Source organism: Dipodomys spectabilis, unplaced genomic scaffold (assembly GCF_019054845.1).
Source record: "Dipodomys spectabilis isolate Male_0828 unplaced genomic scaffold, ASM1905484v1 ptg000032l, whole genome shotgun sequence".
Lineage (NCBI taxonomy): Eukaryota > Metazoa > Chordata > Mammalia > Rodentia > Heteromyidae > Dipodomys > Dipodomys spectabilis.
Window position 1 is genome coordinate 29633815 of NW_024870709.1, and position 15602 is coordinate 29649416.

General features: G+C 41.2%; 1 protein-coding gene across 4 annotated transcripts in view; it reads right to left on the bottom strand.

The window, feature by feature from the left end:
- Cd47 (CD47 molecule) overlaps nt 1–15297 on the bottom strand; it is a 50444-nt gene extending 35147 nt beyond the window's left edge. For 2 of the 4 annotated variants that reach the window (XM_042676955.1, XM_042676953.1), the window contains exon 1: nt 15068–15297. In XM_042676955.1, the coding sequence (XP_042532889.1) occupies nt 15068–15113 (46 nt within the window). In that variant the 5' untranslated portion in view covers nt 15114–15297. The remainder of the gene's footprint in view (nt 1–15067) is intronic. The other 2 variants (XM_042676954.1, XM_042676956.1) reach the window with 2 other exon arrangements.
- Nucleotides 15298–15602: the final 305 nt, after the last annotated feature.

Consider the following 15602-nt stretch of genomic DNA (forward strand, 5'->3'; position numbering starts at 1 on the left):
TTATATTCTGTTCAACTTCTATCTACTTCTTCTAAATGGAACTTGTTAAACTGATATGAAATTTATCTCTTCCCTCATGTTGCATTTCAAAAAAAAAAAAAAGGTGGCCAGTTCTACTGTAGTTTATATACAAAGTAAGTCAGATGAATCAAATCACATCTTTCCACCAGGATGAAAACTCTTGAGAATACTAATAAGAAAAAAATATTCTCTGTGGCTATTTCCCTACTGCAAAATATATAGCAACAGATGTTTGGTATACAAGTCTTACAAAGGATTACATACAATTGAATGACATTTTCCCAGCTCCATGTTTTACTGAGCTACAGGCAATTTCCAAAGGTAAATTAGAGCTGTTTCTTCCTCTCTGAAACCTGAACTACTCAGAAAACCAAGGATCAAGTTGAAACCAAGAGCACATACATACTAATAAGGTTTGGTTCGGAAGGAGGGTTCTTCATCAATGACAGAAATTACCAGCATTATATAAAACAGGCTGAGTAACTAAATATAAGTGCTCACCATTCAACTACAATGCATAAGAATGTGGAGAAACTAGTTGTCCACATTATTTAGTCATTTAGCAACTCTTTTCTCTAAGTAGGTAGTTGACAGTTTCCTTCAAATATAAATAGAACGTTAACTAGCTGGGTGTTTGTGGCTCATGCCTGTAATTCAAGCTAATAGGGAGGCTGAGATTTGGAGGATTATAGTTCAAAGCCAAGGACTTCTCAAACAGAAAAGTCTTTGAGATTCTATGTCCAATTAACTAGCAAAAAAAACTAGAATGGAGCCATGGCTCATGTGGGAAGTCACACACCTAAACAGAAAGCTGAACAATGTTGAATCCCTGAGTTCAAACTGAAGTACTTGTGAGAGAAAAAGAGAGAAACACACACACACACACACACACACACACACACTTCTTCCTTCTATATATAAACTGTAATTAAAATCACAGACATGGGATGTTTGCATTCAAGGAATAGTTATTATTCAATAAATACCCATTGAGTTGAAGAATTCAATACAAGAATGCACAATGGAATACAATCTGGACCCCGGTCAAAAACCTCAAGTAAAAATCATAGTACTGCCTTTTTCTGGTATCAACATTAAGTGATTCCCTTTTCTATGCTATGATTTACTCTATTAGTAAAAGGATCAGAACTGAACACTGGGTGACACCCTAGGCCCAAAATAAGCACCCTAAGAAAAAACATACAGGCATGCATGCACTTGCCTATACTTGCAACATTCCTAAGCAATGCTATGTTATAAAAACATAAAGCCATACTATAACAACTAGGCAATGTGGCACTTAATGTAATGTTCTGGACCTTCTCTGACTGAGCCATATTCATATACTTCTGAGGACCTGCTGTTTGAATCCGCCTATGGGCATCCAGCTTATCTCTTTTTATTTCTAACTACCCAAATAGAAAGAAGCCCCAGGCAAAACCTGGACTTCCAATTGTGCTCTCCAAAATCTTGGAGTTGTGAATTATTTCTCCTGAGAGAAGAATTGAGATAGAGAAACTAGCGTGCGCAAGGGGAGATGGCGTTGGAAGCACAAAGGAAGGCAAGTGGTGGGAAATACAGTGAACGCTTTTGAAAGGGGCAAACACATTCGGCTGGATGTCCTGTCGTTGGGGTGGCCGAGTGCGCACTAACAGATGCTTAGGAAGTAACTGCTTTCTCTAAAGGCCTGGATCCTTTCCCACTGGCCACTGAATCTGGACTCTTAGGATTTTGTAACTTGTTGAAATCTAAAGGTGATACAAATGATTAGTATCCACAGAGATACAAATTTTACTTTGGCACTGTTTTCCTTCCAGAGGAAGAGGATTCCAAAACATGTTTTCATTTTACTGCCTTGAGGTTATCGACTAATTTTTTATCCATGAGTAAAATTCCTTTCAGCATTACTGCTTGCCAATAAATGTGTCTGCTCTTCTAAGTTCCTAGTAAGAGGGTTTTTTCTTCCTGCTGGTTTGATCTTTAATTAAGGTCTGAAATCAAACTCTCCACAGGTTCATTTTTTATTTGTATGAGTCATTTCAAAATGTAAAGATTATTTTGCATGGGCAATTTAGAAATTATTCTTTAGTTAAGCCACAGTGAAGCTCCGTCATTCTATCAAACTTTTTGAGGAGGCTCAGAGGAAGAAGTGGCTGGCAAACACTCCAAAATGTCACAACTTCTCCTCAAAAACGAAATGTTCTAACGGCTAGAGAAAGAACTAACTGCATTGCATTATTTCTCCTACTAAAAAGATTCCACGAAGGAAGCAGTTTAAAATAAGTACTGTTAAAAAAAACTGAAAGTAAAACTGACTTGGATATAACTTGTATAACCTTTACCCTAGTAATTAAGTAAGTAAGGGTAGTCCAAACATGATATTACTTAGAACTTCATTCACTAAAATTGTGTTATTTAAAAACAACAAAAAAAACAAAAACAAAAACAAAACTACTCAGTAGCTGAAGGGCACGGTGGCTTTTGCTCGTAATCCTAACTACTCAAGAGAGTAGTGGGGAGGATTGTGCTTTGCGGCCAGCCTCCGCAAAAAGTTAATGAGACTCCATCTCAGCAAAGCAGCCAGCTGTAATGACACACGTCTGTAAGACCTGCTACTTGGGAGGCACAGGTAGGAGGCTATCCTAAGCAAAAAGCATGAGCCACTACCTAAAAACTAAACTAAAATCCAAAAGGGTAAGAAGTGTGGCTCAAGTAGTTGAGTACTGGAAAATTAAAACAAGAATGACAAAACCAATCAACAAAACTCAGACCTTCTAAGTACTACAGCTTGACTAATGCTTCCTGAGGAAACAGCAAAGGGAAGGAAAGATGGGAAATGCTGGAGTAAACAAAGAACCACAGATAGCACACACAAGAAAATGCCCAATAAACAAGATACACAGAGAACAATCTGAATCAGATTATAAATTTAACCAGGAATTATGCCAGAGTTACAAAAAAAATCAGCAAATTAAAAAGCAACACTGTATTCCATCAAATGCCAAAAAGTATTAGCCTTGGGGAGTTCCATGAACACAGAGGACCAACACTACCTATCCCAAACCACAGCCCTCACCCAGCTGCGTAGTTGCACAGAGGACCAATCCTTGTGTCACAGCACCCACGCTCAGCTCAGAAATTGAAAAGCACAACCAACATTTGCTGGGAATTACTGATATGAAACACAATGACAGAATGGGGGAGACGTGACGGAAAAAAATCTGAGAATCATCTTTCAAGAACCTCTGAATTCTCATACGAGAAACGATGAGAGTGTACACAGCACAAAACCATAACGTTGTCTTCTCTGCATGGACCGAGTGCTGTGGATGGGCAAAAGGTATCTGTCTCACAGACTTCTGAGAAAGTGATGCTGGTGCTGAGAACAACAGAAGGTTGTGCTCCCCATATGCTGTGTAAATTCTGTCTCCATTTGAACATCTCTTAAACCACTCTCCTTCTTCCTCTCCTCTTCTGTACTTCCTAGGAGTCCTCCCCTTCTCTATTTCCTACTTCATTCTTTCAGTAGAGAAGTCAGAAGCTTCCAACACTTCCCACCCACAACTTACCTGCAACCACAGCTGTCCACACTGCTTTTCCTACTTCCCAGCAATGAAACTGACCCTCCTGAGAGCTAGTGTCCATGTCTACCTCCAATCTACCTAACTCAAGGACTTTCTGGGGTCGATTATCAGCCTCCATAGTGCCTTACTTGATTTACAAAGTATATTTTTAAACTCTTAAAATGCTCAATTTATTCACCAACTAACTTACAACCCCCCCCCCAATATATTGTCTCTTTCCTAAGACAAGGATCCATATCTGTTTCTTTAGCTCCAACACAACTCTTAAGACTGAGAGCAGGCCTCCCCTCTGCACCCCAGTATTTCACCTCTCCATTTCTTGTCAAAAATCACCAATGATCCCTGTGAAAAAGCATGTAGGCATGGCTCACTTTCTATTTGGCTTTCCTAGAGTTCTTGAACAGCCACTTCCTTGTCTTGTCTTGCTCATTTCCTCTGGCCTATATGGAGCTTTGGTGAGGGATTTCCTTCTTTGTTGTCCACTCTATACTAGCTTCTTTCTGAAATCAATGCCTTGGTTCCCACTAAATGTCAGTGTTCATAAATCCTTTACCATCAGCATCCCTAAACAAATGTCTCTTCATTTCCACAGTTTCACTACCCATGACTACTCCTACTGAACCAGTTCCCAACTTTCTTCTAAATGGTTGACCGTACACATCCACCTGCATCACTGTGCATTCCAGTTTGGATTACTAGTTATTTAAAAGTTAACATATAAAATTCAATGTATATCCTACAAAATGAAGAAAAGTGAGGGACGGGTTGGGTAGGGGAGCGATGGGTGAGAATCTCAAACGGGTGACATTTGATCAAGATGCACTGTATTCAGAAATTGTTTTGTTGAACGGCAACTCCTATGGACAACTACTTAAAATAATTTTTTTTTAAGTTCACATGCTCAAAACCTGTACCTGTCCTTACTAAACTCCAAAATTCTCACCTTGCGACCTATTTTCTACTATGTATCAGTGAACCAGATTTGGACCAAGAAATCATGTTGGATTTCCCCCTCTCCTCAACCATGGAGTAGATTTACCCTGTTTAAGAGCTCCTAAGTCAAATATCTCTTGAATGAATTATCCATTTATCCTTTCTCCCTTAAACTACTGCCCTACTCTCCTAAAGAGCTTTCAGCCTCCATCCTCAATGTTTTCCCATTCTAAACCCAATGTATTTCCCACAGTCTCCCAAATAATACATTGAGAGCATCGATGCAAATGTGCATCTCTTTGCCTAACAACACTCTCCCTCTTCCCAGGCTAAATAACCAATTCTAAGTGTATTTAATGTGGAATACAAATGAGGTCCTCCTAGATCCTTTCCAGTCCCTCCTGTATTCTTCTCGTTTCAAACTAAGCTCCAGTCATAATGACATTCTTGAGTCTCACAAATAAGCACATGCAATCCCATCGCCAGGCCTCAGCACATGCTATTCCCCCAGCCTGTGGAGACTGCCATCCTTCCTTGGATAGATGGTGTGTGTAGCGGTTAATAGCACACATTCCACAGCCTGGTTCAAGACATAGTCTAAGCAGGCTACAGTTGTTGCTAACCCCAGTACCTCCATGTCTTCCTCTATAAAACCTAAACAGTGACATTATCTACCTAATAGAGGTTTTGGTAAGTTTTAAGGAGACAATGAAGCTTTTTACTGTAGTTCCTCTCATATAGGAGGAAAGAACTCAATAAAACTGCAACTACTGTTTGCTTTCCTCAGCTCTTCCTGACATAGTGCCAATGAGATGAGTGTCCCCTTTCTAACACCTCTCAGCTGTCCTTCTTCTCTATCTATATCACTCAACTGCTTTTGTCACTTTCCTGCAGCTCACGCCGCACCCTATGTGCTGTAACGGAACCCAGTGCTGAATATTGTAATAACTGATTTACTTAACTAGTCTCTTCATAAACAATGTCTTCATTTCAAATACTACGGAGCTTTCCAAGTGTCTAAAAAGTTGTTATTAATACATTTCTCCTAAATTTAAATCTTTAGGCCAGGCATAGTGATTAATTGGATTCTGGAATCCCAGCTAGTTGGATGGAGAAGATAGGAAAGATCACACACAGTTTGAGGTCAGCTGAGGTAGAAGATAGTGAATCTCATCTGAAAAATAACTAAATCGAAAGGGCATAGGGGCATGGCTTAAGTGGTAGAGCACTTTCCAAGTCCCTGAGTTCAAACCCTAGTGTCAAAATCAAAGGTTTCAAAATAAAAATTTAAGAAAGAAAATGTAAAGCCCTTTTTTTGGGGTTTTCTTTAAGTAGTTGGACAAAGGATTTCAATTCAATATGTCTGTTTATGCCTACTGTAAGAATACGGGATTCTGTGGTCATTCAGGTAAATGCCGCAAAGTGGGATTGCTGGGTCATAGGGGAGCTCTATGTGGAGTCTTTTGAGGAACCTCCATAGTACTTTCCAAAGTGGATGAACAAGTTTACACTCCCACCAAAATGCAATAGGGTTCCCTTCTGTCCACATCCCCTCCAGCATCTGTTGTTACTAGAGTTCTTGATTATAGCCATTCTAACAGGGGTGAGGTGGTATCTCAATGTTGTTTTGATTTGCATTTCTTTTATGGCTAGAGAAGTTGAACATTTCTTCATATGTCTATTGGCCATCCTTCTTTCCTGTTCAGAGAAGTTTCTCTGTAAATCTTTACCCCACTTATTTATTGGGCAGTTGTTTCTTTGAGGATTTTGTTAACAAAAATATTTGTTTTTAAGCTTTTGTTTTTCTAAGTGTTTGTTTATGAAAAGGTCTTTCAAATGAACACCTTTTGGTTCTAATGCTGTTTTTATCTATTTAATGTCTGTTTCTCAAGTATGTAAGCTGCCTTGGATACAAAGCTGACAATGGTTTCAATATTAATGAGTGTCCTAAAATGCTATATTCTGCTAAAAATTAACTCGATTGTTTAATCAGTTGTTGTTTCAAAACTCTCATCATGACCACTATTGAGTTTTGTTATTACAGATTTGATCCTCTGAATTTACAGTAGGACTCACAGAAGGATAAATACCTCTTACAAGTATTTATTAGTCAAATTCAACTTTTATTCTTTTTTAAAATTTTATTTTGGCCAAACCTGGGGCTTGAACTCAGGGCCTGGGCACTGTCTCTGAGCTTCTTTTGCTCAAGGCTAGTAATCTACCACTTGAGCCATAGCACCACTTCTGGCTTTTTCTATGTATATGGTGCTGAGCAATCAAACCCAAGGCTTCATGCATGCTAGGCAAGCACTCTACCACTAAGCCACATTCCCAGCCCAACTTTTATTCTTAATAAGTTCCAGGTAAACCCTACTGGAAAAGTATTTCTATTGATCTCCTTGTTGCTTCAATACAAAAGTACTATTTGCAAAACTCTCAATCTGTCAGTCACCTTTCCCACCAATGTACGACTCAAGTCAACTTAGACATGCCAGCCAAGCAATGAGCAAAACCACCAAATGGGAAGACCACATCTTAGACTCACTGGGACAGTTAATCCTCGCAACGAGAGCCCACCCAGAGGCAGCTGGGAAAAACTTCACAGATAAGAGGGGATGGTTTCAAATCCTAAATAGTCACTCTGTGCTTACCCTTTCAAAATTAACCAGTGCCAGGAGGCCAAAAGAAAATAATTCATAAGCACACCTATCTAATGTCCATACCTTTCTACCTTCTAGCTGGGCAGGAACTTACATCTATTACCTGTAATTTCTATGTCTAGTGAGTCTCTCATTCATTCTGTATAGTCCAGACATCTATGGTCCAATAACTCCTACCAGGCCTTAAACCACTCCAATCCAGCCCTAGCTTCTGACTGGTTATTCTTAACCAATCCACTATGCGCTCCCTTACACAGTCACTGGATGTTAATTATTCAAGAGTAGTAAGGGATATGATCCACCAACTCCAGGACCAGACCAGCTGGAATGCAGGAAACAGGAACTAGCCAAGTCATCAAATTTTTTCTTTGCCGCTTTGAATGGATTGCTACCCTTCCTTCTGCCATTTGTGGGCCCTCTAGTAATGTTCTTTCTTCTCTCATTATTCAGCCCCTGCCTTGTAAGATTTCTTTCAGATTTCATCCAAAGACACATACCTGCATTCACCACCAAGGAATTGTTACTGATGCCTTCTCATGAACCAGAAAACATCTCTGCCTTCTATCCCTGATATCAATAGCCCTTGTCAGCAGGAAATAGCCAGAGAGAGTCAGTGCCCCCTTATAATACTATCAAAAGGCTAGAACTTTAGGTCTACCCATGAAAATGGCCCCTTCTCTCTGTTTTTTCTCCATGTAAAACCACATGTAGATCAACTCCTCTTCATGTATCTGGTGGCAATGGGAGGTCTCCCATGATCTGAGGTGACTTCATTATCCACTATAGACACACAACCTTCTCGCCCTTCCCTATATAAACTCTCTCCACCATTAGTTCATTCTATACAATACTCTAGAGTGTGGCATGGCCATTTGGCTTTCCCAAATAAACTCTTTTCCGCCTGAACCATTTGGCAATCTTCTTTCAGCAACCATTACAACTACAATATATTTTCAACTATAATTCATTTTTTTAAACTCTTCTAAGAATGTAATCTTCAATAAACCACTGGAATAGACCATGGATGAAAATACTTGACAGTAAATATGCAGGTTGAAAATCCATGTATCGGTTATCTTATATAGCACTATCCCATGGAAGTGCTACTGAATCTTGATCATTGTCTCCCCATCCCTCCTCCTCCCCTATCTTTCCCAACTCCACCCTTCCCTTGGAGTTGCTTGGTTCTATTTTCACATACATACATTGAATACAATGACTGTATTCACTCACCATTCCTCTCTCCATTTGTCTCTCCCATCCTCTTTTTTAAAAAAGAATTTACTGTAAAGGTGATGTACAGAGGGGTTCCAGTATCAAATATATTTCCCTCCCACATGTTCACCTAGTTTTTTGGCCCATCATCTTGTCACCTTCCCTCCTCCCCCAACACATACTCCAAATTCCTGGTATTTGTTTTGGTAAACTGTAAGTTAATTACTCATATGAATTTACACATTGGACTTTCCCCCAGTGTATACCATGTCTACCCTACTTTTAGTTAATTTGTTTGTGTATATCTGCATATGACCTTTATAAATTTTCAAATACATTTACAATTTAGATCTAACTTCCTCATGAGAGAAAACATGCGCCCTTTATCTCTCTGAGCCTGATAACTTCACTTAGCATAATCTTCCATTTCCATCTGTTTCACTGCAATGTCCTAATATTCTTCCTAATGGATGAGTAAAACTCCATTGTACATATACCACATTTTCAAGAAAGAAAAAAATTAAAGTCATATGGAGAGGATCCACTCTTCCAAATGGAAAAATTTTCTAATCAGCCTGACTAGAGACTCATGAATCTGCAAGTTTTAATGGAAAATATCAAGCTATCGCATGCTGAAATAGAAAATTTCCTCAAAAACTTACTTATTAGAGAGCAATATCAAAACTGAGCTTTCAAGAGTGACTTGGAATGTTCAGAGGGGAGGGACTTCCTAGGAAGAGACAGCAATGTGTACATAGAAGAATCAAGAAAGTAACTCAGAAAAGTATTCAAGTGAGCTCTAGCAAATAAGGTAAAGAAAATCCTTTCTCTAGGAAAGAATTGTAAGAGAGCTCTAAAATTCCTTGAATGACATGCTGAAAAGTTTAGACTTGATAACAGAAACAATTGTGAACCACTAAGATTCATTTTCATGTTAAAAATATCATTACCGGTGATATGAAAAGGGGATTAAGGGCAAGAAGGGAGTAGAGAAGGGACACCTATTTAAGAGCTACTGCAAAAGTCCAGATACATGACAGCTAGACAGAAGGCCTAAAAATGGCAGGAAAAATTAAAGCAGCAAGATCAACAGAAGTCAGATGTGGGAGGTGAGGAAGATTAAAAAGGGAAAATGAAATTGGTTAACAAAAATAGTATGTAGAACTAGTTTGGTTATGGATTAATTATAGAAAAAGCGGCTTAAAGATCTGGAAAGAACATGGTCTCAACATGAATTTGAACGTACTAAAAGTTCACTGACGAGATGTTCAATAAATCTCCAAACATATGGATCTGGATATAAAAGATCAGCACTGTAAAGACCATGAATATAGCTGGCAACTGAAATCATGAGCATAAAGAAGACGGAACAAGCCGGGCACCAGTGGCTCACGCCTATAATCCTAGCTATGCAGGAGGCTGAGATCTGGGGATCATGGTTCAAAGCCAGCCCAAGCAAGAAAGTCCGTGAAACTCTTATCTCCAATAAACCACGAAAAACCAGAAATGGAGCTGTAGCTCAAGTGGTAGAGCACTAGCCTTGAGCTGAAGAGCTGAGAGACAGCAATCAGGCCCAGAGTTCAAGCCCATGACAGACAAAAAAAAAAAAAAAAGATGGAACAGAGACTCCCTGTAAAGCACTTAGGCAGGGAGTAGAGGATAACTCTTGGGGGAACACCAATATTTATGGAGCTAACAGTTAAATGGGAATAAGTCAAGGAGGTGAAGTAAAGAAACAAGAGAAATAGAAGGCAAAAATGAATACCACTGTAGACCAAGGGCGGGGTGGTGTCTCTTCACGTGAACAAAATACATGTTAAATAGAGTATGTAAAAATAGCTGCTATGTGAAAATTAGCATTTTTAAAGTCTGTCCCAATGTCAATGGCCACAATGAATCATATAGAAATTGCACTGGGGAAGTGAATAAGAGAAGAAGCAGAAGTGAGTCTCTTATAATAACGATGGCACACGAAGAAGGCAGAAAGAAAAAAGTTAAGTGAATAGAGGTGAGGTCAAGGGCAAGAACTTTCAGCTCATGTTGTTTTTTAATTTTCTTGTTTTGTTTTTTTAATATGGGATAAAAATTGAATATGGCTGTTAGTTCTGCGGAAAGAATTGATGGAAAGGGAACAATCTAGGATGCAAGACTGAAGAACAAGTTGACTTGGCAGGTATCCAAGATGGTGGCTGCATTCCACTGGATAGGTGAACAGAAATCCTAAATGTGACGGAAGCAAGTAAGAGGAAGTTGAATATGATATTCAAATTAGTTTAACAGTGAGAGGGCAGCTGAGAGTCAATAACATTCACTACTATTTTTATGGCAGAGAAGGAAGAATCGATGCTCAGAGATGAGGTGGGAAATCCCTGAAGCTACTAAGGTAAATCAAGCACAAAAGGAAGAAAGATACCAGTCACAAAGTATTCTTTTATCAGTTTTGTTCTCAGGACTAGTACCTGTGAGGAAAAACAGTGATCTCAGACTGAATCAAGTTATGTACAGAAAGGAAGACCCACTCATATTTCTCCTTAGTGGGGGCTTCAATAGTGGGGGGTACAGTGTTGCTATTGATTTGCAACTGCTCCCCATTGGATTCAAAGGTTTCCATGTGAGCCGTCAGTACAGAATATCACAGAGGCAAAGCAGTTTAAAGTCAGTATCAGCCAGAATTATGATCTCACAGAGAACTTCAAGAACTTTGAGTACAGTAAGTACCACTGAGCCACTGAGGGATAAAACAGGAAATGTGGTATATGTGTGTACCGATATGCATATATATATACATATACACATAAAATACACATACATACACTTATGAACATATAGGTTCTCTCTCTCTCTCTCTCTCTCTTTCTCTCTCTCTCTCTCTCTCTCTCTCTCTCACACACACACACACACACACACACACACACACACACAGGAATTTTACTCATCCATCAGGAAGAATAATATCATTTTCAGGGAGTTGAGTGGACCTGGAAAAATTATGCTAAGTGTATTAAGAAAGTCAGCTCACAGAAACATATGTGGGAATTAGATCTAGATTACAAACATAGATGAAAAAATATATAGGCTCATATTCTTATGTTATATACAAACAAATTGAAGTATGGCATAGTAAGGTAGGATTCCAATGGTGTCACTCCTTTGAGTAACTAACTTACAGTTTTACAAAATTCATACCAGGAAGCTAAAACATGCTGTCAAGAGATGTGAGGGGGGAGAATCCAAGAGAGTTGCTAAAAATAAAATAAAAAAAAAGCAATTCAGACAGTCCTTGTACTTACTAAACCCTTTATTTTTTTTGTCTTTTAACCTGTCAATATGACTGATATTCAAGCATTCACATTAACTCTTCCAAACTAAAGCTCAGATGTTGGACTTAACTAGATGTTGAATCTTGTGCAACTGCTCTACAGATCTGGAATGAAATACTCAGAGGAAAGTGGAGCTTCAGCTTCCTGCTTTAACTCCACATACCTTAAAGAGGGAAAGTCCAGGGTCTGTTGTCTTAGTCTAAGTATATCATAATTAAATTTCCTGTGTGCTCTTCCCTTTAATGCCACTGTGAATTTAGTCAAATTGATCCTACACTATTATTCTTGTTCCTTTGTCACAGAATAAATATCTGGCAGTAGTACACAAAGCGAAAGTGACTTTATAACCCAAGCCTGCATTTCATTAGGCAGGCTAAGGCATAAGATATAAAAATGTACTAATGTGTCTTGTATAAAAAGCCATGACAGCAAAAAACCTAAACGACAAAGACAGGCAAAATGGTTGCCTTAAATTTATGTCACAAAAAGTACATTACTGTATTTTTAAAAAAACAATGCTATAAAAAACAGCTATAGCTGAATTCACATGAAAGACTTCAGACTTAGCTGTGCTTTCTTTCTTAAGTGATCATTTTGGATTTAGACTGTTTACCAATAGGTAGGAACTGGGCAGCTATTTTTCATCTTTAGAATGTGGCCTTTCAATTCTCCATTAACACCTCAGTGGCAAAGAGAAGACACTTCCAGAATATACAGATGGCAGTCTGAGCAAGCACTCTAATGGTGGGCATTTCATGTAATGCTGCAACACTCTAAGTCTCTAGACTTCTGGGGCCCATCAACAAGGACATTACATAGCATTTGCTTCCTTAAAATGGCAATTTGGGATTCAAATAATATATCCTTTAGCAGAAAACAAAACACGCTCATTTAAACAAACCAAGTTACTATGAGACTCACACAATAAAATGGTTTCACTTTAAAAAAAAAAAAACAACAATTCAGTCATTTTACTATGTTTGATTTTCAAAAGTCACTTTGAACAAAGAAAAATCTCTCAACCATTAGACAGTTCATCTGCATCACTGACATTATTTATTTAAGGTTGCATTTACTAGTTAGTGATCACCACTGAAACTGATGTGCTTTTAAACTAAGTATAATTGGACTTACGGGGGAGAAACACAGCCATTCATTCTGTAGCTTGTAAATCATAACAGTGGGCTTCAGTCTCCCTTTAATTGGCTAAAAGCCGTACACAACTTCTTTTACCATGAAAGTCAATGAAACTATAAAGGTTACAAAGAAATTACCTGATTACTACTACTACTACTAGTTCTATTATAAATGAAACTAAAAGCAAAAGCAAACTGCAGTATAAATCAAAGTAAATATCCACGACTGATTTACTCTAGAGTCTCAGTTCAATCTCCTCCTAAATCCCTTGCCTTATAGTTACTTGTGTTCTGAGACTGTCAGCATGCCTCCACATATGTTCCTTTTAGCATTAAACACACAAAATTCCATTTTATCTTATGACAACGATCACTTCCTGTTTTCTAGTTAACACCTAACATAATGAAAATACACCCTGCCTGTAGTTTGGTTAGTGTTTTTTAGGTTCCTATTAGCAAGTATAATACTACAAATTCTTAATTTTAACGATTCTTTAGAGAATTACATTAATTAATGTTATACAAAAATGAGTGTTAATTAAGTGTTATGTTAACTGTAGCTAAAGAAGGCCTAACAGATTTAACCACCAAAATACCATTTCAACCTTTTTTTAATCTACTTGAAAACAGTACTTGTTTTTAAAATAGTGCATGATTTACACTTTGTATTCTGTAAACAAGCTTTGAGGCCCACAGCCGGAATTAGCAACATTCTGATACAAATTTGTCTTTGGCTCCACACCAAAGCTTTCCTATTACACAACAGCTACCTGAAATCCGTATCATTTTAGCTATAATGATAGCAGTGGCAACAAGCACACTAAAGACGATGATGGGCGGGGGGAGGGGGGGGGCGAGGGGAGGGGGAACAGCTACCATCAGCCATTTAGACAACAGAGATCTTGATTATTAACAGTTCAGCATCCAGAGTGCTTGGAGAGAGGCAGAGACGGATGCTGACTTCCAGACAGCATCCTGGAAACAGTTCCAAGACATCAGCCTCTATGCGCGCTACGCCGAGGCTAATAATTAAACATTAAAATTAATTTAGCGTTCGAGGATAGATGTAGTAATTGCTGTTCTGCCTGCTCAAATTCAATTCGGACAGGAAAAAAAAAAGTTCACAAAGGGCTTTTTAGGTATGAACTGTGCCAACCACTGTGGAGCCACGAAAATTCCTAATTCCCTTCCTCGGGTTTTTACGGAGAAAAACATGCGTATTTAGAAAGGGAGAGAGATTCTAAAGGCTGGGAGTGAGGGGACATCTTTGACGTCAAGAGATACCCAAACCCTCCCTCCCTGCTGCACACAGGATTTTGATTGAAGGTTACCAGCTTCGTATTTCAGGCGAAATCCGGACAACTTTTAAAAAACGCTCTCCCCAAATGCAGTGTGTGTGTGTGGGGGGGGGGGGGGACAACAAAAAAACAAAAACAAAAACTTCAACCTACAATTCTGGGATCTGTGGGGAGTGTCGAGGGTGCGCGGGGAGCAAGAGAGTTTCCAGAAAGCTTATCTGTGAGGTTATAAACAACAGCGGCGGCAGCCAGAACGAACACAATAACCCAAATAAGCGACCAGAAGATTCTTCTAGTAAAGGCCGGGTCCGAATGAAACTTAACTGCGCCCTTTCGCACCCCATTCGCCCCGATGCTCACGCTCCAGGGCAAAACCCCTTCTCGGTCGGTCGACTTCGCCAAAATGCGCACTTTCCATTATCACGAGGCCCGGGCCCTCTTCCCCATTCTCCAACCCCAAATGCTGAGGAGCAGTGAGACAGGAAAGGGGTGCAAGACGGGGGGGGTCTTCACAGCTGCACCCCCCGACACACACCTCCCCACCTCGCTGCCTGGCTTTCCTTTACAGTTGAGGTTCGCAGGAGTTCCTCGGTGTGCGCGTTTGGAGGTGCGGATAGGGTAAGGGAGATGAGCCCCCGCTCTCCCCCTGGGCGGAGGCGGGGGGTAGAGCCAGATGACGGAGAGGAGGGAACCAGGGGGGCGCCCGGTTCCCCACTGGGCCCTCCCACGTCGGCACTCGGGGCGCGCAGGGCCCGCGCGTCGTGCCCCCCCCCCCCACTTCCAGCCCTGGCCACCCGGCTCCGGGGCGCAGCCTGGCCGGCGGAGCTGGGGGGTGCCGGCGGGGGCGCCCGCGGGGGCGCAGAGCATCAACCTGGAGCCCCGGAGCCCGGAACCACTCACCGATGCACGACGATCCCAACAACAGCGCTGCCACCAAGGGCCACATCTCCGCGCCGCCCGGGGTAGCGGCCACCGCCGCTGGTGTCCGGAGCAACTGCCGCCTCCGCCGCCGTTCCAGGAAGGACAGGCAGCCGCCGCCGCCGCGGCCGCAGCAGCAGCAGCAGCAGCAGCAGGGCAGCAGTTTCAGGCGGGAGCGGCCGCCCAAGCTTTCCGGCTACGCGCACGCTCGCTCCCGTCCCGTCCCCCCCCCCCCCCCCCCCCCCCGCCTCTCTCCAACCCGCCCCCCCCCCCCCCCGTTCCTCACTTCGCCTGCCGGGCGCCCCTCCCGCGAGCCGCGCACGCGCACTCCACTCCACCTCGCCGCCTCTGCTGTTGACGCGGCGCCCTCCCCAACGCCCGCACCACCGAGCCCCGGATCCCGCTCCCGGGCAGGGGCGCGCGCTACGCTTCTTGGTCACGTCCCGCCGCCCCCTCTCCTCGGGGGGGGGGTCTAGTCGGCCGCAGGAGGGGGATGGGGTGCGCTCAGGCTTTGGGG